Source organism: Callithrix jacchus, chromosome 5 (genome assembly GCF_049354715.1).
Source record: "Callithrix jacchus isolate 240 chromosome 5, calJac240_pri, whole genome shotgun sequence".
Classification (NCBI taxonomy): domain Eukaryota; kingdom Metazoa; phylum Chordata; class Mammalia; order Primates; family Cebidae; genus Callithrix; species Callithrix jacchus.
In genome coordinates this window covers 12,589,609-12,617,478 of record NC_133506.1, presented here as the reverse complement: position 1 = coordinate 12,617,478, position 27,870 = coordinate 12,589,609, and the positions used below count along the sequence as shown (strand labels likewise).

The 27,870-nt window shown below is 45.2% G+C and overlaps 1 protein-coding gene across 4 annotated transcripts in view; it reads right to left on the bottom strand.

Moving 5' to 3' along the window:
• CDS2 (CDP-diacylglycerol synthase 2) overlaps nucleotides 1–27,870 on the bottom strand; it is a 71,170-nt gene that overhangs the window by 15,271 nt on the left and 28,029 nt on the right. For 2 of the 4 annotated variants that reach the window (XM_035298321.3, XM_002747421.7), the window contains 6 exons: nucleotides 10,149–10,285; nucleotides 8,816–8,912; nucleotides 7,698–7,795; nucleotides 5,501–5,640; nucleotides 1,996–2,054; nucleotides 1,287–1,369 (listed from right to left, as the gene is read on the bottom strand). In XM_035298321.3, coding sequence (XP_035154212.1) covers nucleotides 1,287–1,369; nucleotides 1,996–2,054; nucleotides 5,501–5,640; nucleotides 7,698–7,795; nucleotides 8,816–8,872 — 437 coding nt within the window. In that variant the 5' untranslated portion in view covers nucleotides 8,873–8,912; nucleotides 10,149–10,285. Of the gene's footprint in view, nucleotides 1–1,286; nucleotides 1,370–1,995; nucleotides 2,055–5,500; nucleotides 5,641–7,697; nucleotides 7,796–8,815; nucleotides 8,913–10,148; nucleotides 10,286–14,340; nucleotides 14,679–14,881; nucleotides 14,937–27,870 lie in introns of all 4 variants that reach the window. The other 2 variants (XM_017971948.4, XM_054255208.2) reach the window with 2 other exon arrangements.

The window sequence follows — 27,870 nt, the reverse complement described above, 5'->3', positions numbered from 1 at the left end:
AGGAGTTACTTGCCTCCACAGGCCATTATAATTGTTTTAAATGCCATAATGCCTAAGCTAATATGAGTTGGCCTCAGTTCTAAATACTTTACACATAATATTTAATACTTTACTCTTTAGGAGGTAGGCATTATTGCATTCTAACTTTGAGATCTTGAAACAGGCAAATCTGGGATCTTAACCACAGTACTTAAGAACCTATCTCTTATATACACTAGCATATGCCTTTACTTTTTTTTTTTGAGACAGAGTCTCGCACTGTTGCCCAGGCTGTAGTGCAGTGGTGCAATCTCGGCTCACTGCAACCTCCATCTCCTGGGTTCAAGCAATTCTCCTGCCTCAGCCTCCTGAGTAGCTGGGATTAGAGGCACCCGCCACCACACCCAGCTAATTTTTTGTCGTTTTAGTAGAAATAGGGTTTCACAATGTTGGCCAGGCTTGTCTTGAACTCCTGACCTCGTGTTCTGCCCGCCTTGGCCTCCCAAAGTGCTGGGATTACAGGCATGAGCCACCAAACCCAGCCTTTTATCATTTCACTAAGGTCATCTAGCTGCTTCAGTTGGCCGGTGATTTCTATCAATTTTGATAGACTTCCTATTGAAACCACTGCATTTTTGGAATAAAATCTCAGTATTTGCATATTATTCCCTTGACACACTGCCAGATTCTATTTGCTAATATTTCATTTAGAATGATTTATCTATAATTTTAGCAGAAATGGGTTTGCCATTCCTGCTTCTCTCTCCTCATTGGCTTTGGTATAAAGGTTAGATAAAACTCAGCTATATTAAAAAAAAAAACTCAGCTATAAACCCATTTGGTCCTGTTTCTTTTTTCAGATATGGAATCTTACATAATTTTCAAAGCTCTTTTATAGTTATTGATCTACTCATGTTTTCTTCTTCATGACTTTTAATATACATTTTGCCAGGAAATCATAAATATTTCCTCTAGGTTTTCAAATTTGTCGCCATACATGTTGCATTGTCTTTGAGTCTTTAAATATTCCTGTACCTGTTAGCCCAGAACAGTGGTTCTTAGAGCGTGGGTCCTGTCCAGCAATATCAGCACCGCCCAGGAATGTACTAGGTGGTGCTGATATTCTCAAGCTCTACCCCAGATCTACTGAATAAAAAACTCAGGGGTGGGGCTCAAAAATTTGTGTTATAATGAGCCCTGCAGAAGATTCTTATGTGGCTCAAGGTAAGAGCCATTGGCTTACAAGGTAACTGTACGTGAGAAACACCCACAAAATAAAAGGCAAGATCCACCCCCCCAAAACTCACCAGATCATTCCTTCAAATAGGTTATGGATCACAAGATGTGACTGTGTTACAACAATAAGTAGTGTCACATGGGTCCAGCCAAACTGCAAAAGAAGAGAAATAAACACTATTTACTAATTTACCTTGAAAGTAACTTCAAAAAACAATCAGTACCAAATAGAAAATTGCTGAGAAACAGGTAGGAAAAACATCTGCTTTTGTATATGACTTATTGAAAGTGAACTGGTAAGATCAGGCTTCTGAGAGTAACACTTTGTCCCCCCTAGTTTGGCGGGTATTTTTCATTTTCTTAGTAGCCACTGAGCACTTGGAGCACTCACAGAGGAGCTGTTCTTAGGGAATAAGCGATACCAAGTGATGTACCAGACAGGACATATGAGGGCAATGTCCAAAGCTTCAGCTTGAGCCTTCTCTGGAGCCCACTTCAGGGTCCTAGTGGAGAGGCTGCTTAAGGTGTAAGTTAAGTAACAGTGACTGGGCCTAAGTCATTGCAGAGCCATTAAACCTAAATGGGTATTCTTCCTTCATGCTCTAGATGCATACAGATCAGACCAGGTTCCAGGGTTTTCATTTGTCACAGAAAGCACGAAAGGCCTGTTGAGCTCCTGAAAAACTTCATTTCAATCAAGAGGTCTAACATGCGCGCGCGTGCGCGCGCGCACACACACACACACACACACACACACACACACACACAAATTTCCCTTACCATGTAGAACTGCAGTCGATAATGCTTCTTGACCAGACTCAGTACAAACATGCAGAATCCTAGTTTGAGGTGGGAGGAGAAAGGAAAAATGAATTATATTCTGCATTTATCTTAGCCCTCTGTGAGCTATATTAAGTGGCTGCTGGCTAATTTATTCCCAGCAGCTAACCAGTGCACAATGTCAAAACCCAGGGGAGGAAAACATTATCCAGATAAACAGTCACAAGGAAAAAATAACTCCTCCGAAACAGTAAAAGGAAGGCAATATTGTATAATCTTGCAGACCACACTAAACTTAGGACATAGTTCATCAGATAGAAATGTTTTATTCCGAGAACAGGGGCCAGCAAACAGCGGTCAGGCCAGTTGCTTGTTTTTATAAATAAAGTTTTATTCAAACACAGTTAAGTCCATTTGTTTACATATTGTCTATGGCTGCTTTCAAGCTACAGCTCAGCAGAACTGAGTACAGTCATACTCTGAACAACTAGGTTCTAGTCAACAACAGACCACATGTACAAAAATGGTTCCCTAAGATTATAGTACCCATTAGACTGTAATACTATAAGATTTACTAATTACCATATGGTACCTTTTCTATGTTTAGATACACAAATACTTACCATTGTGTTATAAATGCCTACAGTATTTATTTGGTAAAGTAACATGCTGTATAGGTTTGTACTCTAAGAGAAATAGACTACACCTTATAGCCTAGGTGTGTAGGAGGCTATACCAGCTAGGTCTGTGTAAGTATACTCTATGATGTTTGCACAATGACAAAATCCCGCCAATGCATTTCCCAGAAGGTGTCCCATCATTAAACAACACGACTGGAATTGCAAGAGAGACCCTATGGTACCCAAAGTCTAAAATATTTACTGTTTGGAACCTTCATGAAAAGTTTGCTGGCTGCTGTGCCTATAGAGTAGCAATTCTTTTATTCCTTTACTTTCTTAATAGACTTGCTTTCACTTTACTCCATGGACTCACCCCAAATCCTTTCTTATATGAGATCCAAGAACACCCTTGAAGTCTGGGTCTGGACCCCTTTTTGGTAACATCTTTCTGGTGAACCCCAAAGGGACAATACTGAGGAGACCCCCCAACCCAAAGGAAATAGGCTGCAGCACTGATTGGCTGACTTCAGGGTTTTTCTGCAATTTAGACTGACTGCTTGTTCCTGTGAACCAACCAGTGATCTCTGGCTGCAGCTCAGAAGAAACGAGGGATTGGTGATGTAGAAACTTGAATCAGTATTCTAATTCTGGGAACATATTGTAGTCAACTACTGACCCCATATCAGCTTGGTTCCAACAATTGCCTAGTTCATAGAAAGCCTTCTTATTTAGTTTACTTGGGAGAGTTTTGCTTACTTTGCCTTACTGTTGTGGAAGATATTACTGTTGTACTCCTTGTGTAGGAATGCAGGATAAGCTTACCCAATGTTCTCTTAAACACTTATTAATCTTCCAGGTATCACCTTGTGTCAGAGTTGTGAATGGCCCTCACCATACTGACACTTTCTGACTGAGCTCCTCTCAACCCTGAATACTAGAGATCTTGATAGTTGGGCAGGAATATCATCACCCTTATTCAGCCTGAAGAAGTTATAGAAGATGGTTCATCCCTCTGCAACTTTTAGGATTAAGGGTTCTCTTATAAAAGCGAGGGAGGAAATGTCAAAGGCATTTGAACTACAGCAACTCCATCTTGAAAAGGAGCTGGGTAAAATCAGGCTGAGACTTACAGGGTCTACATTCCCAGATGGTTAGGCATTCTAAGTCACAGGATGAGATGGGAGGTCAGCACAAGATACAGGTCATCAAGACCTTGCTGATAAAACAGTTTGCAGTAAAGAAGCTGGCCAAACCCCTCCAAAACCAAGATGGCAATAAGAATGACCTCTGGTCATCCTCACTGCTACATTCCAACCAGTACCATGGCAGTTTACAAATGCCATGGCAACGTCAGGAAGTTGGCCTATATGGTCTAAAAAGGGGAGACACGAATAATCCACCCCTTGTTTAGCATATAACCAAGAAATAACCATAAAAATGGGTAACCAGCAGCCCTTGGGGCTGCTCTGCCTATGGGGTAGCCATTCTTGTATTCCTTCACTTTCTTAAACTTGTTTTCCCTTAAAAAAAAAAAAAAAAAGTTTGCCAACACCCATCCTAGAGAATAGGGCTGGGAGAAGAGGGATCTACATAGTATAGATCAAGACTACCTTTTTATGTCTCTCATAGTGACCTAGATAGTAGCAAAACATGTCTGCAGACCCCTTTTCCAGGAAGGAGAGGAATCTTTATCCATAACTATGCAGAGCCCCTCAAAAGCAGTCCTGCCCAGAAATAAGCATGCCACTGTTCCAGACCCCTCACCTCCCACTGGGGAAGGCTGCTTTCAGGGTCTGCAGCATGCTCTCTGAATATCCTCAATGGCAGCAGACCCCTTCGAAGTAGATTTTAATAGCGAGGTATTTATTATTTTAATAGCCAGGTATCATTCACAGAAGTATTGCTATCAAGCTGATCAAAAATAGGTCAGACTGACATTGAAGTCAGAACAAATTTTTCATGTACCTCAAACTAGCTTTGAAGGCAACTATGAAAAACTATCAGCGTTATTAGAATTAGGACCCAGGCTTAACTGAGTTTATATTAATATAACGCTTTAACGTTTGTGAAGTTTTAATGTATTTGATTTAATCCTCACAGTAACCCTGCAGTTTTAGCTCTAGATTACAAAAGAGCTAACTGAGACTCAGAAAGATTAGGTTCCTAGCCCCCACTGAGGTTGCAGAGTCTTTTTAAGCCCAAATCCAATAAAATTTCCACCATGCTGCAATGTTACCCAAGGTAGTCTCCTAAAATGACTCCCCTAAAGATGGCAAGTTCTGAGATGATTTTTGTTTCGGCAAATCTTTGCCAACAGGAGAGTCAGGACACAACCATGCTGTGGTACTATTCAATGGTGGCTAAAACACAGAGGCAGGTGGCACACACTACAGTCCCCGCCCTTCACACTCCATTTCTCTTAAAAGAACTGCTACAAGACTGGGCATCGTGGCTCTTTGGGAGGCTAAGACGGGCGGATCACTTAAGCTCAGGAGTTCAAGATCAGCCTAGCCAACATGGTGAAACCCCATTTCTACTAAAAATACAAAAATTGGCTGGGTGTGGTAGTGTGCACCTGTGGTCCCAGCTACTATGGGACCTGGGGTGGGAGGATCACTTTAGCTCGGGAGGCGGAGGTTACAGTGAGCTGAGATTGTGCCACTGCACTCTAGCCTAGGTGACAGAGTGAGACCCTGCCTCAGGAAAAAAAAAAAAAAAGGAAAGAGCTACTACAGCTCAACAGACAGAACATCAGCTCTGCTCCCCTCCATGGTCAGAGTTAACATCACAAAACTGTGCACTAACCAAGAAATTCCCCAATTCCTACTTGACAGATATACAAAAACAATACAGACACAAGAAGTGGTGAACTACTTAATGCATACCTATTAGATAGAGAGTAAAGGAAATGAACCGGTGGTATTTACTGAGAATCCGCAAAGGTTCTTCTCTCTGGACCAGGGTGAAGAAGTAATCTGTCACTGTCTCACCATAGAAGAAATAGTTTACACACAGGAGGAAGTACCTGCAAATGAAAACAGGTCATTGCTGCAGGGAGCACCCTTGACTTTACAGCAAGACAGTCAGACATCGCTGAGGAGGGGACAGAGAGCAGCAGAATGTCCCCTTCCCCCCCACCCTTTAGCCCCACAGAACAGCTTACAGAGGGACAGGCAGACCACAGTTTCCTGCTCTCTGATGACACTGCATGTGAGAAATTTATCCAGAAACAGGTAGCAGCTTTCATTCACTCTCCATTTCTCCCAAACTTGAGACTCCATTTTTGCCCCTTTTGTAGCATTCCCATACCTAACTGAGGGATCCTTGAACCATACGACCTTCAAAAACACGCCTCATCCTGCTTCCCAGTCTCATTTCCACTCTTCCCAACGGGAACCACTCCACTCCTATCAAAATGGTTTCTTCCTGCTTTGCTGCCTATCTGCTGTTCTCCTGCCTTTTTCCTGCTCCTGACATTCTCTTCGCTTCTCCATTTTTTTCACTCCTTGCTCAATTCCCATTTTATTCATAAAACTTTGGAAGACCTAACATGATATCTGCCTTCCCTGCATTTATTTCTATAGCAAGTAATATGTGATTATCCAACTAAGCAATTAATGATGCAGCTCCTTCTCTGAAGCCTGGCTCTGACACACAGACCATCCGCTAGCGTTAACTCTTCACTTGTTTATCCTCAACTGGTGTTCGTGAAAAGAGAAGCCATCCCTTATGGCTTTCGCAGTGCTGCTGAGTATGAGACCATGCAGCCACCACTGCAAACCTCCAACAAGGATCCTGAGATAGAGAAGAAAGTGGAGAGCTTTCTTTCCCATTCTTTTTTTTTATATAATTTTGAAATACAAAAACTCCCATATTGGGTTTATTTTCTGTTACATGGAAAAAACTTTCTTTGGAAAGTGACCACAGCAAGGAGTCAGGCCTCCTGAGTATGTTAACAAAAGCCCAAACACTGCTTTCCAGCTATAGAATAGGCACAAGAGGAACCTGCATCTTAAGCCAGGTGGCAATCACAGTTCCATCTGGAGGCTGGGAGGCAGCCTGTACTGTTGGGTAATGAGAAGCACCTCAGGAAGGGGGTGCCCAGCTTACATCTGAGCACATCGACTTCCTTGACCGTGACCAGGTTGCTGGGGCAAAAACCACTACTCTCCAGCCAGCTAAGCCATGGTCTCAACCCCTGTATCCCTGCACAGTGGGGTGAAAAGGTCTGCATTTGCCCCAGTCTTCTCAGCATTTAAAGTCACTACCTGAGAATACTACAGCCAATAAGGCAGAGGGTTTCAGATCAGAAAGGGGTCTCACACATGCGCTACAGGGTTTTCTTTTGTTTTTGCCTTAAGAAAGCTGAGTCCTTTCCTAGGAAACGGAGAAAGCCAACTTTCCCAGTGGAGCCCAGATCCCACGCATTCAGTCTCACTCCTGCCCACTCTGGCACTCAAAAGACCTCTGATGAACTAGGGCTCCAACACCACAGTCTGGAAACCACTAAATCTCAACCATCTGTCTTAGAGACAAAGAAACCAAGTTCCAGGGATAACAAGCAAAGCCAGCAGCAGAACCTAACAACTCCCAGACGGCTCTAACGGGATGCTGAGATATGACAGCATGAAAAATATGCTGATCTAGAAAAACAAGATCATCGTGCAGAGTTTAAGGAATCCAAATACCGAGGCAAATACAGTCACAGAATACAGCCCATCTGGTTTCTTCTCAGGAAGCTTCCAGACTCCAAGTAACTATTAAAGACTCCTCCAAGGCTAACCACACAGTCTGGCCTATGAAATTACTCAGGTCTCAAAGGTACTGTGCAAATCTGTGGCAATCACTCCATCTCCTTTTCTCCTGCCTTTTTCTTGCTCCTAACATTCTCTTCACTTACCCATTTTCTCACTTGTTGCTCAAATGCTATTTTCTTCATAAAACTTTGCATGATCTAACATAACTGCCTCCCCAGCCCTTATTTCTATAGCAAGTAACAGAAATACCCACCATCACTGTAAACACCTGCCACAAAGCACATTATCCAAATTCTAAGGGCCTCTGTGAGGCCGGAGAGCTTACCAGCTGAGGGTCCTGAACCAGGGCAGGTCATAGGAGTGGTAGACGTTGTAGCCAATAGTGATTATCTCATGGAAACACTTAATCTGAACACACATTACCTGCAGGACACAAAACATCCAATGATACCCCAATTCTTATGATTTTTGGAAATGGAAACCAACAGGTCATGAGCCTTCCAGAAAACCCATTATATTTCAGAAAAACATCAGGCCTCCAATGATTCTGCTTGCCTTATCCTTCCCCTCTCACATTATCCCACAGAGCAATGCAGCCCTCTATGTCACAGGGAGTAGATCCAATTTTCCACTCACAATAAAATATACATCCTGATGTTTCAATTAACTTTTTTTTTAAGACATGGTTTCACCATGTTGCCCAGGCTGGTCTTGAACTCCTGGGCTTAAGCAATCTACCTGCCTTGGCCTCCCAAAGTGCTAGGATTACATACATGCGTCACTGCACCCAGCCAAAAATATTTTTTTTTCAAGTAGAAATGAGGTCTCCTCTTCTTTCTCAAGTTGGTCTCAAAATCCTAGGCTCATGCAATCCTCCTGCCTTGGCCTCTCAAAGTGCTGGAATTACAGGTGTGAGCCGCCGTGCGTGGCCCTCACTTAACTTTTTATTCTAGAACCTCCAAGGATTCAACCAATCCATTCTCCTGATGACTTTGAATACTTGAAAAGTCCCAACGGCTTTGCTCGCATGCAGCTGATGGTCACTTGACCCTGTCCAGGACAGTGGAAAGACAGAGAAAGCAACTCTTGGACTGGGATTTCTTAATAAAAGCTCTAAGCCCTGGAGAGAGGCCCCAGGAAAACAAGAAACAAAACCAGGAGTCACACAGAGACATGGCCAGGGTAAAAGTTTACAGAGTTGGAATAACAAAGTCAGTTTTTTAAATGAAGAGACATCTTCAACCATAAACAACTAGCCTATCCCAAAGACCCTCCAGGTGGCTACTGAAAAGTAGAAAGTCACAGATGTTCTATGGCAGAGGTTTTTTGAGGAGCCTGGACCCCCATCAATTCCCACAACCAACCCAACACCTGGCACTTAAGACAACCAGGCCTGTAGCAAAAACTGAAGGGAAAACTAAAATAGTGTGAAATGGCACTTACAATTATCATTAAAACCATTGGTCCCAGGTAAATTATGATGAAGAAAAATGCAATCATGGCCAAAGTCAGGATGCCTCTCACCCACCAGTTCTTCCATCTAGATCAGAGAGCAGGAGAAGGAGAAAACACCAGTTAGGAACCCAGAAAGAACCAATGCACAAATCCAAGGGATATGGATCTTCCTGATACTTGAGGGCCCTGAGCTCAGTCCTTTCCAGATTCACCTTGAGGGAAGCACCAGCCACATGCTGGCAGGAGCAGGACAACTAGTACCAATGCCTCACCCACAACCACACTCGGCAGAAAAATACACCCAGCTTATATCTTAAAGAAGGTATCAGGCAAAAGCCAAACAAAAAAACCAAGGGAAATACAGTGCCCTCTGCATCTGTATCCACTTGAATGGTTTCTACAGCTGACTAGCTGAAGAAAAAAAAACATTTTCTTCTGGCAGCAGGATCCCAAACTGCACTGCCCTGAATAATTATGGGAATAATAGTAACATTATGCAATGATAATAACAGCTACCACAAATACGCATAAGGTACTTTTATGAGGACTTTACATATATTAACTCCTTCAATCCTCAACACACTTCATTTTTACAAGAGGAAATGGAGGCACAGGTCGAACAGCTGGCAAATAGTAAAGCTAGGATCTGAATCCAAGGGTCTGGCTGCAAAGTCCATGCCCTTAATCACTGTACAATTCAGCCTCCCAAGGGGACATCTGGAGGCACACATCGGAACATTTAGATAATGCTTTGGGGTCTTATAATTTGTTTTTGATCTACCCACAAAGCTGTGTTAGAAGGACCAAGTTCTCAAGGGCCAAAAGTTTTAACCCTAGATTCATCTAAGTTCAGATGTTTCCCAGTTCTTCCTGGAGAATTTAAAGAACTGTTCCCAATGAATGTGGGAGAGAGAAACTAAACTCTGAACTGGAAACATGGACTCCTCAGTGAAAAGCAGCCTGCCCATTAGTCACAAACCCAAGGCCAGTTTCCTGTGACATGCAGTGTCAGCTGAACTCACCCACCTCCATCCTTCCTGTCCCCTCTTCCTCTTTGGACCTCACCTCCTAGTCCAGTCTGGAGCACCCTTCCAGGGCCAGATCCTTCCAGCCTTGGTTGCCCTCTCCTCCTGGTCACTGTGCTCACAGCCACTGCTAAGCACTAGCTTATACTCAACAGGGCCTGGAGCAGCGGCATGGGAGGCTGAGGCAAGTGAGCAGGCCTTCTCCAAGAGACCATGGGCTCTCTGCAGGTTCTTCCAGGGCACTTGGACATGGTGCAAAGCCCCCAACAAGCACCTGTATCATTAAGCCAGGTTACCTTGAAGACAAATTGGAAAGGGCCCTATTGAGGACCTCCGGGGTATCATCTGCAGGGACTGGCAGGGGAGCAGATTCTGTCCGGCTCTCACTGTCCGACGCAGTCTCTCCATCTACCTTTGCTTCTGACTCTGACTCCTATGTGGCAGAAACACACAAGAGAAAAAGGTAAAAAGTGCCGAGTAGACCACTGAGAAGTCTATACCTGTCATGAGAGATCTGTGGGGAAAGATTCCAAACAGGGCCTAAGAACCTGGCACAGTCAGGTGACGGGACTGACAGCACTAGCAGCAATCCTGATGCTGCTGTGACATGTGCCGAGGTGGCCAGCCACACTCTGCTGGAAAAGAGGTGTGTATCTGCACCGCATACCAGCTGCTCAACCACAGAGGACAGATCCAGAAGAGAGAGCACATGGCTCCTTTGTATCCAAAGAATGCAAAAGGGAGGCTGGCACTGGTTTTACCAGGAGGTTATCCCTGAGCCTGCCAGGGCAGCCAATGGCACTGACCAGGCTCTCTCAGGGGAAGCCAGGTGGTGCGGGCTGTTGCCCCTGTAGACCTGTTAATGCCAACATGCCCCAAGTCCAGAGTATTATTTCTGGACTTCACTAGAGCACTCTGTGAGGAGGTCAACCACAGTCAGTGTGCACAATGAACCATATAGCCTACTCTAGCCAATGCTTGAGCCAGGACTGGTGCACCACTGTCCTTTCCCTTCCACCATGCCCTGGGTGTCAAAAGACCTGCAGGAACTCACCCTGCTCCTAGCCTGGGTGAGGGAACCAGAGTCACGCCAGCAGTAAGCTCTTTATCCAAAGTATCAAGGGACAGGCTACTCTGAATCCGAGGAACCATCCTACTACTCAAGTCTTTTCTATCAGAGGTGAATTTAGAATAGTAGCTATGACAGGTGGAGGAGAAATTAAATCACTTAGAGTATCAACACTACTTAATATCTGTATAGCCCTGCGCAGTCTGAAGAGTCTTTCCCAGGCCTGCAAACTTCAGGGCAGTACTAGGAGGAAGGGAAGGGCAGGAGAAGCCCTGTTTACAAATAAGAAACAGGGGAGCTGGGAATTTCAACATGTGGCCCAATGTCTCATATTAACCCAGGTCCTCTGACTTCCCTGATGACTGATAAATGCATGGAATTGAGCACTGTTTCACGTGTTCATCGGCCATTTGGATATCTTCTTTTGTCAAATATTTGTCAAATTATTGGCCAGTTTTTCTGCGGAGTTTTCTGCCTTGCTTTTTTCATGGATTTGTAGTGGTTTATGCACTTCAGATTTGAGTGAACTGTGTCACAAATACGTTCTCTCGGACTGCTCTAACCCTCACCTTCACCTCAGCCAAGGTTAGACACCCCAGTGACTTGCTCTCTTAACACTCAAACCTTCTCCCTCTCAGCTCTGGCCACAATGGCGACTTTGGTCAATGTCTCCTTGGCTGACAATAAGCTCCTTAAAGACAAGAACATAACATCTTGTTCTCATTATCCCCACGCATGGCACACAGCAAAACACTTACTAATGGATGGAAGGAGGAAGAGAAGAATTAAGTCCAGGTAGGTAAAGAAAAATCCATACCCTAGAACCTAAAATACAATAAAAAAATAAAATACCCTACCCTTTCAAAAAAAAAAAGAAAAGAAAAAAGAAAAATCCAGCCCCTGCCCTCAGAGAAACAGCTCTTTCTAAATTAATTTACAACTGTGAGAAGACAGAGACCCTTAACTAGTGCAGATTAGCAAAACAGAAAAACAAAACAGATTAGCAAAAAGAGGGCCTCATCTAGTGCAGACTGCTGATATAAAAGAGACAGCTGGCTTTGGTACAGGCCTGATAGAGACGGCCTCATCATCAGGATCCAAGGGAAAGAGCCACAGCTTCTGATGACAGTGACAGCTCCCTACTCCACTAAAACTGAGCCAGGTAGCTCTGAATAAGTCACCCAGGTACCTCTATACTTTGGCATCTTTACCTTATAAAAGGGGCCCAGTAAGGTAAGGCCCCTTCTTCCCATGGGGAGTCCTTGAAGAGATATAACCAAACTCCCACCCAGGGCTGTGTCCCAGTACACCACTCCAGAGGCTCTGAAACACAGCAAGGTCTCCAGAGTTGCCCCTCTCCAGGGAGACTAAATGAAGATAAAGCATTCACAACAGCTTTGCAATCTTTATTTCAACATTGACACCCACACACCATCAGCAACCACCAGTTGTCGGTAATATTACAGTAATCATTACAAGGTAATGATGCTGCCTGATTACCTGGCTCTGACCTCTAAAAACTCAGGGCTTCAAAATGCTGGCACCTGGACCCCACCGAGACTCTCATAGATGCATTCCAGGAGCACCCAGAAGCTGCAGGGACTGTTCTCCAGCACAGCAGGCGAGAGGACACTCACACACAGAAAGCCCGGCACAAGGTTATCCTATCAGAGAAAGAGCTCTCTTATCAGGGCCCTTCTGACTCTGGCCAGCTGCAGGATGTTTCTACCCCTCTCCCTACTCCTGTATTAGTTATTTCTGTACAGAGATTGGCCAGTTGTACGAGAAAGCCAGCAAGCATTGGGAAGAGGGGTAAGAGCAGACAGACTGGGAAGGAGACAGAGCTCATCAGTGGTCCACTCTCGTTCTGTTCTCTGTTTTGTTCCCTACTATTTCTTCAGAGTGTCTGGGCCTGCAGTGGATGTTGTGGTTACTCAGAGTCTCCTTTGCCTTGGCCTTTTGCCCACCCAGTCAAACAAGTCCCATCTCCCAAGGATCTGATGTCAAAGTTTTCAGTTGTGATGAATTCATGTTGTAATACTGAGTGCCCATTATGTGCTAGACATTCTGCTAATTAATGTAGACCAGAGATTGCAGAGTGGCAGCCTATAGGTATAAGCAGTCTACAGATATGTTTTTTTGAATGGCCTGCCTAGTGTTTAAATAAATTTTAATCAGTTGCCATGTTCAATAATTGGGAAATTTCACATTTAAAAAGCCAGGTTTCTGCTTTTCTAGAAAAGTTGGAGGAATTGGTGATGTTACTGGGCCCACATTGATGCAGGCAGGGCAGTAATATACCAGAGCTCAGTAGAGTTTTCTCCGTTGACAAGGGAATGAACTCTCCTCACCACTCCTATGATCTTATGCTTAGAGAATTCAATTAATTACCTGCCTAATCTTTGAATTTGTAACCCTGCTTAGTCCTCTTAACAGCTCTCTCAGTTTCTATCATGTCCCCATTCTACAGACAAAAAATTGAGACTAAATATGTTTATAGACGTTCTCAACATTATATAACTGTTACATAGTCTAACTAAAAAAAAAAAAAAAAAATTGCTGGCATCTGGACCCCACCGAGACTCATAGATGCATTCCAGGAGCACCCAGAAGCCACAGGGACTGTTCTCCAGCACAGCAGGCGAGAGGGCACTCACACACAGAAAGCCCGGCACAAGGTTATTTTTAGCTTATCCATCCTGTTGTCAAGGAGACTCACAAGGGCTGCTGGTTCCCCAGGCAGGGAAGGACAGGAATGGAACCCAGGCAGTGTCCTGTGAGGGAGGAACAGGCAGCTCCAGCTCCAGCTATAGCTCCGTGCTAAGAGCCTCTTTGGACCTTCCATTAGCCCAGCACTGCATCCTGCAACACTGTCAGAGCTGACTCCCCTCTTTCCTTCTAGGAAGGAGTGAAGTGAAGAGAGGAATCCGGAGGCAAAGAGAGGTAAAAGGAGATAGAAAATTGTTAGATGATACCGCAACTATTGTTACCAAGACCTCAAGGGGACCGAGCTGAGCAACTAAGGAATAAAGTAATCACCTGAACAAACAAGCCTGAAAGAGATTAACTTTCTAGGTTTTTCCTGCCTTTGAGTAACTCCAGGTTCCCTGGGCCTCACCCAGGCGTACTGAGGAACCATCCTCTGAGCAGGAGACCAACACCAACACGGATCACGCTCTCCCACAAGCTGAGACAGGGCCAAACAGGTGGCAAGGGCAAATCCCTGTGAGAGGGGAAACTGCACAGCCCAGGGAAGACACAGAGGAGGAGGGGGACAGGTCAGCCAGCCACCCTGCTCCCGACATCCTGTGGATGCCAAAGGGAACAGGAACCTGAGAGAACCTGAAGGCCTGCAGTCTTCCAGCTCCTCCCCACCCCGTGGACAAAGGCATTCTGCCTGGGGAAACAGCTGCTCATACCTGGGAAAAGGAAGCTGAGTGCCGGCGACAGCTTCCACAGAGGATCGGGAAGGACTCAAGGACCTGGGACCCATGCTCCTTCCCACAAGAAACGTGGCACATGCTGAACATGTTCATCAGTTTGCTCCTCTGGGGCACAGCGAGGCGGGGAGACGTCAAGGAAAACTTTCTGCAGAATGAGGCAGCAACCAGTCCAGGAAAGCAAGGCCCAGGGCCAGCTCTGACACTCGTGACACGCAGCACAGGCCTCCATGCTCTGGTCTTTAGTGGGGAAAGGACTCCCTGTCTTGGAAGGTTGTTGGGATGACCAATGTGACCTCGATGAAAGTCTATGAAAACTATAAAGGACAGAATAGCAGCAGGTGCCTGCCACACTCCCCTCCCCGACCTACCCCTCGGTAGCCTGACCATAGCACACAGGACTGAAGCACAAGAGCCTAGAACACCCACCCCAGACAAGCTGGGAACCCTTCCTGAGGAGAGTATCAGGCCTTGCTGGGGCCAGGTGCTAATAAGTGATCTGGGCATGGGATTTGCCTACCTTGCTTCAAGCTCTTTCACACTGGCAGCCCCGACTCAAAGCTGTAAGGTGGTGTCTGAAACGTAAAGGCTACCATTAAAGCAACAGTCCACACTAGTGGACTCTGAAGCTGGACGCACATATCAGCATCTGCCAAAGCGTGCGAAACCATCTTAGAACTTATCTCTACTTACCTCATTCTTACTTTTCTTTCCCATGTATGCTTTGTATTGGGCATTTTCATCAGTATATGTCATATGTTCATGAGTATAAAGTGGGACACATGGTAAAAACATCATATACATGTCAGACACGGTGGTGTGTCAGAGGCCGGGAGCCACCTGTTCACCACAGCACTGAGCGGTGCCTGGAACACAGCAGGTGCCCCAAGATTTGTTGAACTGATGAGCTAATTAATTCTACTTGACCTATGACAGACCAAAGTGTCCAGACTATCCTGAGATATGACAGCACCCATTTTCCTGCTCACATGCCTGACAAGTGCCCCTGCCTCCCCTGCAGCAGCCCTGGCAGCAGCACCAGGCCAGCATCCACTTCTGCCTCACTCCTGGTGAGCGCTGGGACCAACTCATCTCCACCCAACTCCCGGGCACCCCTCCTCCTTCCTTCCCTTTCAATCCTGAGGGCTGGGAACAGAGGCCAAGTGAGGCAGACCCTCTCAGGTTCTCTCTCAATCACCACCCAACCTCCCACAGTTCCTCAGCCATTTCCCCAGGGGGTTGTGGTACTGGTATAAACAGGAAACAAGAGTCCTGCTTTACAGGAAGGGGAAAAGCTCCTCTGAGGACCCACCCCTTTTGGTTTACATAGACCCTCTAGGGAAAGACAGAAGCACTTAGGATGAGAAACACCTGGAGTGTCCTGTGTACCAAGGGCTCAGTAAAAACCATTAGCATTTTCAGAGAAAATCATGCTCAGAAAGCTTCTCCACCAACTGCTCAGTAGCTCCCCTACACCCAGCACTGACCCGAAGATCAGAACAGAACAGAAGCCTTCCTTCAACGGAAGAAAGAGAAGGCAGTGAGGGAGAGCCAGAGGAAGCAGTGGGCAGAAGGGGATGTTCCTTGTGGTTAAGGTCTGGCTTTTCCTTGGGAGGGACCTATCTCAGTCCAGAACAGCATTTGTGGAACTCATTTTCACCATCGACTTTCCGGGTGGAAAACTCTGCTGTTCGGGTTTCCTGCCCGCCTGGTGGGCTTGCAAGGCTTTCTGGGCAGCAGCCTTCTGAGGCTCCCTTTCAGTTATCTGTTGGTGTCAGGGGCCCACCCTCCTACCTGTATATTTCTCAAGACTCTGACACCCAAGATAGTGATGGTCAGTGTTTGACCCCAAAAAGTGTGGCTGTGGCCAGGGCTGGAGAGAATCCCTTGAGCACTGTGTCAGGCTCCATGCTGGTGGAACTAACCCTACCCATGCCCCATTTCTTTTTTTTTTTTTTTGAGACAGAGTCTTGCTCTGTCACCCAGGCTGGAGTGCAGTAACACGATCTTGGCTTGATAGTGTTCAAGCAATTCTTCTGCCTTAGTCTCCCAAGTAGCTAGGATTACAAGCACCCGCCACCACACCCGGCTAATTTTTATATTTTTAGTAGAGATGGGATTTTGCCACATTAGCCAGGCTGGTCTTGAATGCCTGACCTCAGGTAATCCACCTGCCTTGGCCTCCCAAAGTGCTGGGATTACAGGTGTGAGCTACCGCGCCCGGCCCCATACCCCATTTCTTTACCAGATAATGGCTCAGCTTTGGACTCCACTAAAGAAAATATATTAATATCCTGTTCCCATTTGCCTACGAGGAACTAAAAACTAGGGAAAGAAAATAAGCAGTACCATCATTAGGCTTTTCTTCTCTTTTTCTTTCATCTTCAAGGAAATGTCACTAAAAGGTAGAGTTCAACCACACTGGTGGGTTATGCCTCCAACAACTCTGCCTTTCCCACTCACAATGCATTCAAATTCACAAATTTTACTAACTCCATAATTTACACAAACAATTTTTGCATTGCTTTATATGCAAGTTACCGACTTTCTCCTGGAGGAAAGTCATTAGTCTAAGCCTACCCTTTCTGCTGAATACCATGGCCTCCATCTTCTAGATCAAGCCCTGTGGCCACCTGCCAGGGAGGGCAACTCCTCACTCACACAGACAGGATCCTAGGAGAGAAATTACCAGAGATGGGTTTATCCTTAATAAGCATCCTTAATAAGTGCCAGGGACTTAGGTGGCCCTCTCGTTGAAAAAGCCAAGTAGGCTTTCATCTGAGTTCCTACTGAAAAAAAATTGACATATATGTGTGAGAGAATGTGCGTTTGTGTGTGTGTACTGTTAGGGATAACAAAGAAATACTCTTAGGCCTGTCCAATACTGACTCCAATTGACAAGTTCAATTGTCAGAACAACACACCAAACAGAAGGAGGAGCCCACTCTGAGTGAGTTTACAATCATCCCCAGTATGGCCAAAGCCTGTCCTCCAAAAGCCTCGTAACAATAATGGGATCCACAGAAAATGCATTCGGCTACTCAGACGGACAGCTTCACTTTTCGCATCTCTAACAGGTTAACTGGACTCAGAGAAAGGAAAAGAAAAGACGTGTATGTGGCAGATTCGGCTTCTTAAAACCTAACTCCAGCTGTGAGCCATTTTGCTTCCAGATAAAGAGATTTACAAAGGACCACAGGGGACTTAGTAGAGGACACACCACTGATGGCCAAGGCCTAGTGTCCTCAGGACAGCCACACTGGGAGCTGACCACGTGCTCGCCATGCCCTCTCCTCCCACCTCCTCAGAGACTCACTCCATCGTCCTCCCCATCTTCTTACCTCTCTCCCTCACCACAGCCCTACTTACAACCATCTAGGCAGGCTCAACAAACAACTTCTGACAGCACATCCAACCAGTGCACTTTCTTCCCCACTTCGTGGGTAAACCTCTGGGAAGAGCTGTCGACATTTCATGTCCCCTCCCTGGCTGTGTATCATTCCTCAAACCACAACAACCCAACTTCAGCCCCACCTATTCCACTGAAGCAGCCCTCCCAGGTCAATAAGGACCTTGTCACGAAACCCACCAGGGACTCAATCCTCACCTTGTTCAATCCCTCAGCAGCTTTTAATGCTATTATGGAAAAACACTCTTCCTCTGGCTTCCAAGCAGCACCTCACCCTGGGTTTCTGCCTGCCTCTCTGGCCCGGCCGTCTTTAGCTGGCCTTATCCTTAGCAGCTGCCTCTTCGTCAGCCTGTCCTTTCAATTGAGGGTTCCTTGGGGGTTGGTCCTAAGCTCTCTTATTCTTCTGCTGACACCCACTCTTCCTGAGTTTTTCCATTCATTCTCATGCTCCCTGCAGTCTCTTCTTGAGCTCCAGACCCTAAATCCAAATGCCTATTAGATGTCTCCACAGACACCTAAAACTCATCATGTGTCCAAAACCAAGCTCATCATCTCTTCCCACAAACCTCTTCCCCCTATGTGACCTATCTTAGCAAATGGTACCCTTTCCACTGAATTTTCAAAAGAACAAGGTGGCCATCAGCCTTAATGGCTCCTTCCTCAGCTTGTAGATCTGTCACCAAGCTTGTTCATGTCACCTCCAAAAGTTTTGAGCTGCATCCACTCCTCATGCCACTCTGTCATTCCTTTAATTCAAGCCAACATCATTCCTCCTCTGAGTAACTGCAACAGCCCAACTGGCTACCTCACCTTCAGCCTAGAGTCCACTCCCACCTTCACTCTTGCCACTGCAGCACAAAGACCTTCCCAGAAATTCTGACTGTGTCACTCTCCATCCTGAAGCCCTTCCACAGTTCCCCAGGGCCTAGACGACAGGTCTTTAAAATGCATACAAGCCCCTTGGGATCAGGGCCTTACCTGCTCATCCAGCCTTATCTCCTACAGCCATCCTGATCTAAAGTCAGTTTCCACAACAGGTTGTACTTTCTTACCGTTAGGGCTTTTGCTCCTGTGTTCCTACCTAAAACAGTCTGCAAACCACCCTCTACTTAGTCTAAGCCTACCCTTTCTGCTGAATACCATGGCCTCCACTTCTCTTCTGGCAAAATTTCACTGACCCCTTAAGAGATCCCTTTCTCTCCAAATCTTCCCTAATTGCCTGTGTGTCCCAGCAGCCCCTATCCTTCTTTAAGAGTGCTCCCCACCATGGTTCATGCCTGTAATCCCAAAACTTTGGGAGGCCAAAGCAGGAGGATCACCTAAGCCTAGGAGGTGGGGCTGCAGTGAAACCTGATCATGCCACTGCACTGCAGCCTAGAAGACAGAGCAAAATCCTGTCTCAAAAACAAAACAAAAATCTCTGTGGGGGAGCCATGTTGACTTCTTCACCATTTGTACCTCTAGCACCCGCCTGGCACCTAGAACCACTCTGCACAGGCAGCCACAGCCAATTATTTTGAGAGAATCCAGGGTTTACTAAAGTGGCAGGTACAGCTGGGCTACATATAGCGTAGGCCAACAATTCATTTTTGCACTCAATAGCACTATAGGAAGCATTTTAGGGCTGCAGCCAGCTGTCCCAATGTTTTATTTCCCCTTCTTCTTAGACATTCGTGGCCAAATGTATCCTAAGTGATACGGGGGTTTCCAAAAAAAGGACAATCTGTATGTCTCAAAAAAGGATGAGGAAAGCCTGTCTGAAGTCCAGCTTCTACAAATACAAGGCTTTCTAATTCAAATACATACAGTTGTACTGAGTCCCAACCTCTGCACGACTGCCAATCTCATACATTAAACCAATAATTTTTGTCACAAGGAATGATCAGGAATCCTTCTTTCTGCTAATACTCTCTTCCACCTTGTCCATTAAAGCCTCCTTCTGGAGTAGATGCATTTGTTTACTAATACCAAGCATATAACTATAAATATGAAATAGCTGCAGGAAGTACCAACCCCCATCACAAGCCATTACTCAATTCAGAACAGAGACTATCAGAGACTGAAAAACCACTCAGGTCCCCAGGAGGCTCCACCAATGGCTCCGTTCTGATGACATCACTTGTTTGCCTATTGTCTTCCAGGGTTAGGGGAAAGACACCAAAAATCAGCAGCCCCACTGGAATCCAATAGGTCCTCCCTTATCAGTTACTTAGTTGGGCATCTCTATTTAGTATTTAAGAGAAAATGAGTTCTCAGCCTTACTGGGGAAGGAAGGAATTTTTTTTTTTCAATTTATCTTTTATTAGGATAAAGCTCTTCCAAGGAGGGAGTATGTCAAATACTGCCCAAAAAATCTAGTAAGATGGAAAAGAAAAATATATTTGCAATCTCAAGACTGGTCTCAAGTGTGCTCCCCAGACGTCTGCCAGGAAGCTGAACCGGACAGCTGCTGGATTCCCCTAAATCATAAATTGTCATCTGGTACCTGCTTCACTGTCACTCACCTCACAATGGTGCTTTCTACAAAGATTCCTAGACAAAATAAGTTGATGTGAGAGCAAATGTCCCCAGTGTCTCATGCCCCAACCTCCCCTACGCCTGTGGGCAGGCAAGCACCTGGGGGCTGTTTACCATATTGGAACATTATATCGTCACTTTTGTAGTATTCCTGGTTTATAACCAACAATCACGGAATCAAGTACCAATCAAATACACTCTAATGTTTCTTCCTTAAAGAACATGGAATTAATAGTGTTCTCAATCCCAAATTTGTCATATTAGTTATAGAAGAGTTTTGGGCTGGGCGTGGTTGCTCATGCCTGTAATCCCGGCACTTTGGGAGGCCGAGGTGGACAATCACCTGAGATCAGGCATTCGAGACCAGCCTGGCCAACATGGTGAAACCTCGTCTTTGCTAAAAACACAAAAGTTAGCTTGGCATGGTGGTGGGCACCTGTAATCCCAGCTACTTGGGAGGCTGAGACAGGAGAATTGCTTGAACCTGGGAGGTGGAGGCTACAGTGAGTCAAGATCATGCCACTGCATACCAGCCTGGGCGACAGAGCTAGACTCTGTCTCAAAAAAAAAGAAAAGAAATCATGAAGGCAACAATGCTAAATAGTTTCTCTTTTTGACAAATAACATTAAATTGAAAATGAGAAAGCCATTGAAGAAGATTCCTAATGGCCAACAATAGAACAATTTGAGCATTAAAATAATAAACAAAAAGTAATTTAAAGACAAATATATGAAAATTTATGAGTTTGAAATGATAACTGTAAGAAATGGGCCACCCTTTGGCCACCTTTGAAGGGTGATGAGACACCAAATATTTTTTGAAAAACAATAATTAAAAGGAAAGAGCCTCCTTACATTGCCCAGGCTGGTCTCAAACTTCTGGCCTCAAGTGATCCCCACACTTGGCCTCCCAAAGTGCTGGGATTATAAGCATGAGCCATAGTACCTGGCCATCAAATCATTTTCAAATATCCATTACCTCAGCAGAGAAGTTAATGTGGCCTCAGTATGATCTCCCCAGGCTCTGGAGACCAAAGTGCATCTCAAACATAAAAATAAAACACTTCCATGCTGCCAAATCAGATAAGACTCTCTTGTCTTCATCTTATCATATATCTTGGCAATATCAGATCTAGTTGACCATTTCCTCCTTGAAACATTCTCCTCTCAGCTACCTCCGTACCATACTTACCAGGTTCTCACTCTGACTGGCTGCTCTTTCTCAGTCTCCTTTGCTATTTTCTCTCTCACTGTCAGATTTAAATTTTGTTTGGAGAACCCCTAACTTACCAGCAGAGAACACAATTTGCAAACTACTGTAAAACATAACCATGTATCTCTGACAAATGAGTCATTACTACTTGAGGACGCACCTTGTGAGATACAACCATCATCCAGTACTAAATTTCTGCTGTGCCCCCAAACTGCCAGCTGCTCAGAAACTGGCTGTGTTCTCATCCTGTCACTCCAACTGGAAATTGGGATACATACTGGTGGCTCTGTTTGTACATATCAAACCAAGATTCACAAGCTTTACTGTTAATAGAAAAGTCTACTTATGGTCTTATAGCCTGAAAATATTTCATTTGATGACCTGGAGACCAGAGTCTAACAGATTCCATTATAATCTGGAAACGACTGAAAAATCCTGGTGAGATTTTCCAGGTTTTTAAAAAAATTACCTAGGCTGGGCACGGTGGCTCATGCCTGTAATTCCAGCATTCTGGGAGGCCAAGGCAGGTAGATCACTTGAGATCAGGAGCTCCAAACCAGCCTGGGCAACATGGTGAAACCCCATCTCTACTAAAAATATAAAAAATCAGCCAGGCATGGGGGCGGGCATCTGTAATACCAGCTACTAGAGAGGCTGAGGCAAGAGAATCGCTTGAACCCAGGAGGCAGAGGTTGCAGTGAGCTAAGATCATGCCATTGCACTCCAACCTGGGCAACAAAAGCAAAACTCTGTCTCAAAACAAAAACTTCCCTGGGCCACAATGGAAGAAGAAGAATTGTTTTGGGCCACACATAAAATACACTAACACTAACAATAGCTTATAAGCTTTAAAAAAAAAAAACTCATAATGTTTTAACAACGCTTACGATTTTGTATTGGGCCAAGGGTTGGACAAGCTTGAACTAAAGGACCTAAAATGATAATCTGTCAGTAACAAGCTCCTTCAGAGAGAAATGAAATAAGTGCCTGCCACCTACTATCATCTGAAGTCTTGGCCTTCTGTACTCTGAATATGTATGTCTCCCCAAAATTCATACACTGAAATTCTAACCCCCAACTCAACAATAGTAGAAGATGGGCTACTGGAAGGTGATTAGGTCATGAGGCTGAACCCCTCATTAATGGGATTAGCACCCTTATAAAAGAGGTCCCAGAGCGATCCTTCTTCCACCATGTGAGGCCTCAGTGAGCCACCATGGATGAACCAAACAGCAGCTCCTTATCAGACGCCAAATCTGCTGGTGCCGTAATTGTGGACTTCCCAGACCCCAGAACAATGATAAATAAACTTCTGTTATTTGTAAGTCACCCAGCTCATGGTGTTTCATTACAGCAACCCAAACAGACTGAGACATGGCCTCTGTTTTCCCTGCCCAGGCCCCAGATCCCACATCTTCCAGCGCTCTCTTATGCCACTCAACTCCTCCTCTCTCTGCCTCTACCATCATGATCTTTTCTCTCAGATTTTTTTCCACTTTTCAGATGTTTGTCCTAAAACTGTTTTTCTTTCAACTGCATTCTGCCTGGAGCCACCAATCCACCTCTCCTCCTCTTTACTTCCAAACTGTTTTACAAAGTCTGTACCTACAATATATTCTCCCTTCCCCCACCAACTCTTCAAACTTCTCAGTTTGGCTTCAGCCTACACCGTGTCAGAAACCATTTCCTGAAGGGTTAGCTCCTGAAGTCAAGCCCCACACACTGCTCTCCAGCATCCTCACAGTCATCTGAGTAGCATCCAACCAAGCCTTGCTTTGTGCACCACCACTCCCCCTACCATCCGGATCCCTGGTGTCCCGGACATTTAGTGTCTTACCTCCCAGCTTCATTCCACTCTGAAATAACAGTTCCTTTATTTTGCTTTTGAGTATGTGATATAGCTAACTTAAGTTGGAACCTGTATACTGCCATCTTACAAAAGACAAAAATGTTTCCATTCTCCTCACAAGGACTGCTAACCTTGGTTTCTGTAATCTGCTAGATTCTTTGCACGATGCAAAGAGAGGTAAAGCTGCATACCTTCTCTTATGTGCCAGAATTGCTGGCCTTTGTTTCCCAGAGTAAGCACCCCCAGATAATTCCATCCTGGTGCCAAGCAACTGAAAATCTATGGATCCCACCCCTACCCAGACGATGTATAAATGAATGCTAATCTTAGCATCTGTGAACCCCTTAAATAACAATCAGAATGTCAAATAGTCCCCTGGCCCTCGAAATGTCCGGAACCCCCTCACCCTCCTCTCCGCCCAGAAGGTGATTTGAACCCACTGGCCCTCGGAATTTCTGAAGCCCCTCACCCTTGTCTTAGCCTGGGAGGTGATTGACAGCTTTCATTCCCATCTCCACCCCCACTCCCAAGGTGGTTTTGCGGGTATAAAAAGGTCTTGTCTCTCTTCTTTCGGGGCCATGGGTTGGAGAGACGTGAGTCCTCTGTGGTCGCCAGCAATAAACCCTGTAATTTGGCATACTTTTGTTCTGGTGTTGACTTTCTGTGCTGAGTTCGATATAACAAGTACTCCCTTCCACCCCCTACTCCAAGTGTAGGCACATAATTTAGACCTAACTCATCAGAGCACTGTGCTCCCTTAACCAAAGTGACTAGGTCAGAGAAGACAAGAACATGTAACAGTGACTTCCTGTGCTTCTGGAGCCACCAGAAGGAAGGCATGACCTTTCCCATGGGACTTTCACCTGCTGGCAGACATCTTGCTTCATCTAGCTACTACCATTTAAAACCCAAAAATGAAGCCAACATGAGGAGAAGTCAAGAGATGGAGGGAGACCAAAGCTTGGTGACATTTGGATTAAACCAGGCCTGAAGCTAGAATTATCTTAGTCTTTTAAGTTACATGAGCCAATGAATTCCTTTTTTCCTTTTTAGTCAATTTGAGTGCTGCCTGCATTTACAACTAATCACATCTGAATCCTCTCCAATTACATCTTCTCTGTTCTTTCACCCCACACTTCATAAATGCCAGTAACTCCCTCAGGCTGTATTTCCACACTGCCCCTTAGTAAGCTGACCTGCAGTTCAGCCTCTCTTCTGTGGACCAGCTCCCGTAACACAACTTATGTCCTCTCCTCCAAGCTCCAGTGCAACCTTTCAACCTGCCAACAAGATACCTCCAACTCAGTGGGTTCAAAAATAATCACCACCTTTCCCACCCACACTAGTTCATCCTTCTGCTTTCCTTCAAGACTCTAATCCCCCGAAATGGGCCCCCTGGAAAGCAATGTCCGCATCACTGTTGCCAAATCCTCTGCCCTACACACCTCCTCGATCCTCACACTATGCAGACCCTTTCATTTAGGGTCTTTCCCTTGCTGAAGCCTACAGGTCAACCCTTCACTACTAGGCTGGCCTCCTAATTGGCATCTCCACAAATTCCTGCCTACTCCCTCTCATTTATTCTCCACAGACTACCACATTAATCTTCAAAAAGCACAGCTCTTATCACACCCCTCCTCCATTGATTTCTGCCTACTGAATTAGACAAACTGTTCCCACTCGAGGTTCTCCACCATCCATCCCAATTCATCCCCCACACCACCTGCTCCAGCCAAGCAAAACGGCTGCTCCCTGTTCCTGATTACTTCCTGCGCTTTCCTCCTTTCCCACTTTACTCTCAAGTCTTTTCTCCTCCCTGTTAATCCTTAGATGCCACTAAGAAAAACCTCTTCTGATTGCTGTCTATGGGTAGGCAGGAAACTCCCCCAACAAAATGAATTCACTTCCTAATCCCTGGAACCTGTGACTATTATCTTACATGGCAGAAGAGTAAACATTACCTTACATGGCAAAAGATACAATTAAGAGGGAAGGGATTTATCCTGGATTATCCATGTGGGCCGTAAATGTAATCACATAGATCCTTACAAGAGAGAAGCAGGAGATTAGAGAGAGCAATGCAAAGACAGAGCAGAGAGAGAGATGGCTACAGCCAAGGAACGTCAACAGAAGCTGGAAGGGAGATGGCCAGATCCTCCCTAGGGCCCCCATATGATATTTTATGACTTTATATTTACACTAAGAGGGCACTTTCCATAATTTTAGACTTTCAGATTATAAAAAGTAAGGCCTGTCCTATTCATCTTTGTTGACCTTGAGAGCTCCTTCCCTTGAACCTGTTGAAAGCTCAAGGATTAATTTTTTAAAATGAATGAAATCCATCAATCTTTATCTACAAAGCCTGTAAAACTGGAGTGCCAGCATTTGTGTGGAAAAGACAACCCTAGAGCTACAGTTACATAAAGGCAATTAATGACTAAAAGTACGGAATTTCAGCCCTTCTCAAAGGTTAAAATGACTTCAGGTGGCAGGGGCATGCCTCCAAGGAACCACCATAAAATGGAGGATGGCAATGAATGTGCCACATTTCCCACAGCAAGGGTGCTGCCAGGGATAATGACTAAGTATACACAGCAGAAACTTTTAGAGTCCTAAGCGGTTCAGTCTAAACCTACAGAATGTATGGGTTTCCGTTTGTTTCCCTTGAATAACAGGAAATGCTCTAAGCAGAATCAGAACATATCAGCTGAGCACAATGGCTCACACCTGTAATCCCAGCACTTTGGGAGACCAAGGCAGGCAGATTGCTTGAGCTTAGAAGTTTGAGACCAGCCTGGGAAACATGGTGAAACCCCGTCTCTACCAAAAATACAAAAATTAACTGAGTGTGCACGCACATCTATAGTCCCAGCTACTTGGGAGGCTGAGGACCTCTTGAGGCCAGGAGGTGGAGGTTGCAGTGAGCCAAGATCACACAACTGCAGTCCAACCTGGGCTACAGACTAAGACCTTGCCTCAAAAAAGAAAAAAAAAAGAAGAAGAAGACATCTGTCCTTTGTGCCAACTGGAGAGCACACTGGAGAGCTCCTTCAGACGCTGGCACTTCAAAAGGGTACATCCTTTTAAGAAACACCTGTTTTATTCTTCTAATATCACTACCACCTGAAACGATTGCATATTGTCTGTCTCCTCCATTCAGACAAATGCTCAGAGTGGAAGCGACTTTGTTTATTCCCTGCTATATCCCCATGGCCTGCAACACAGCCCGGGACATACTTGCCCTGACAGTGTTTCCAAGCTGCCTCTCTTCCAGAGAACTACCAAGGGTGATGAACCCAGAAGGTCAAGGCTCTTAGAATGAAAGCCTCAGCTACAAACTACCATAGCCAGTGAACACTTAGCCCAAGAGAGCCCCCAGGCTCAGCAAATGGGGGAAAAATTTCCGGGTATGGGCTATGGGACTTCTACTCCCAGAGGTGCTGCCTGGGAGCAACGATCTCACAATCAGACAAGCTTACAGATGACAGGATAGCTCAGCACTCAGGCCCTCCATATAGGTATTCTGGAGCCTGAGGGAGACAGGTGGGAACAGGGTAGAAAGAAATCTCTCCATAGGCAAAGGCTACAGGCAGGGAAGGAACTGGTGGGGAGCTGTGCACAATCATCATTTGTCATACCTGCATGCCACCTATGCCCCTGCAGAGCTTCATCCTATTAGGGAGAAGCCAAAGACAAATACTAGGAAAGTTTCCAAGCCACAAACCTCCAAAGCAATATCAAATGCCTCTGACTCAGTCACAAAAACACAAACCAAAAACATTCTCAGTACTTAAGAATGGTAAGATCAGGAACTCACTAAAGCTACATTAATAATGAATACAATCTTGGAAACACATTAACGGGGAGTGATAAACAAGACATAATACAAAGATGGCTGCAACTGCCTTTCCGAAGCAAGTCACCCCTCATCTCAGGGAGAAGAGTCGCTCAAATGCATTGGAAAAAGGGGAAACGGTACAAGCTGTATGATCTTGGGAGAAATCTCACCATTGGGCCTTAGCTTTTTCATCCTTAAAAAAAAATAATTCCTATCTTAAGAGCTTTTGGGGAAAATAAAAGAGGGTTGTGTTTTTCTTTTTTTTTTGAGATGGAGTTTTGCTCTTGTTGCCCATGCTGGAGTGCAATGGTGTGATCTTGGTTCACTGCTACCTCTACCTCCCAGATTCAAGCGATTCTCCTGCCTTAGCCTCCCAAGTAGCTGGGATTTCAGGCATATGCCACCACACCCGGCTAATTTAGTACTTTTAGTGGACATGGGGTTTCTCCATGTTAGTCAGGCTAGTCTCAAACTGTGACCTCAGGTGATCCACCTGCCTCAGCCTCCCGAAGTCCTGGGATTACAGGGGTGAGCTACCGTGCCTGGCTTAAGGTTGTTTTTTTCAAACTACAGGCTGAGACCTACTCAGTCTTAAATCAATTCAGTGGGTCACAATTAGCAAAATATAAAATAAGATATGGTGTCAAAAGTCAGGCTAGTGGTTACCCTGAGCAGTTGGCAGT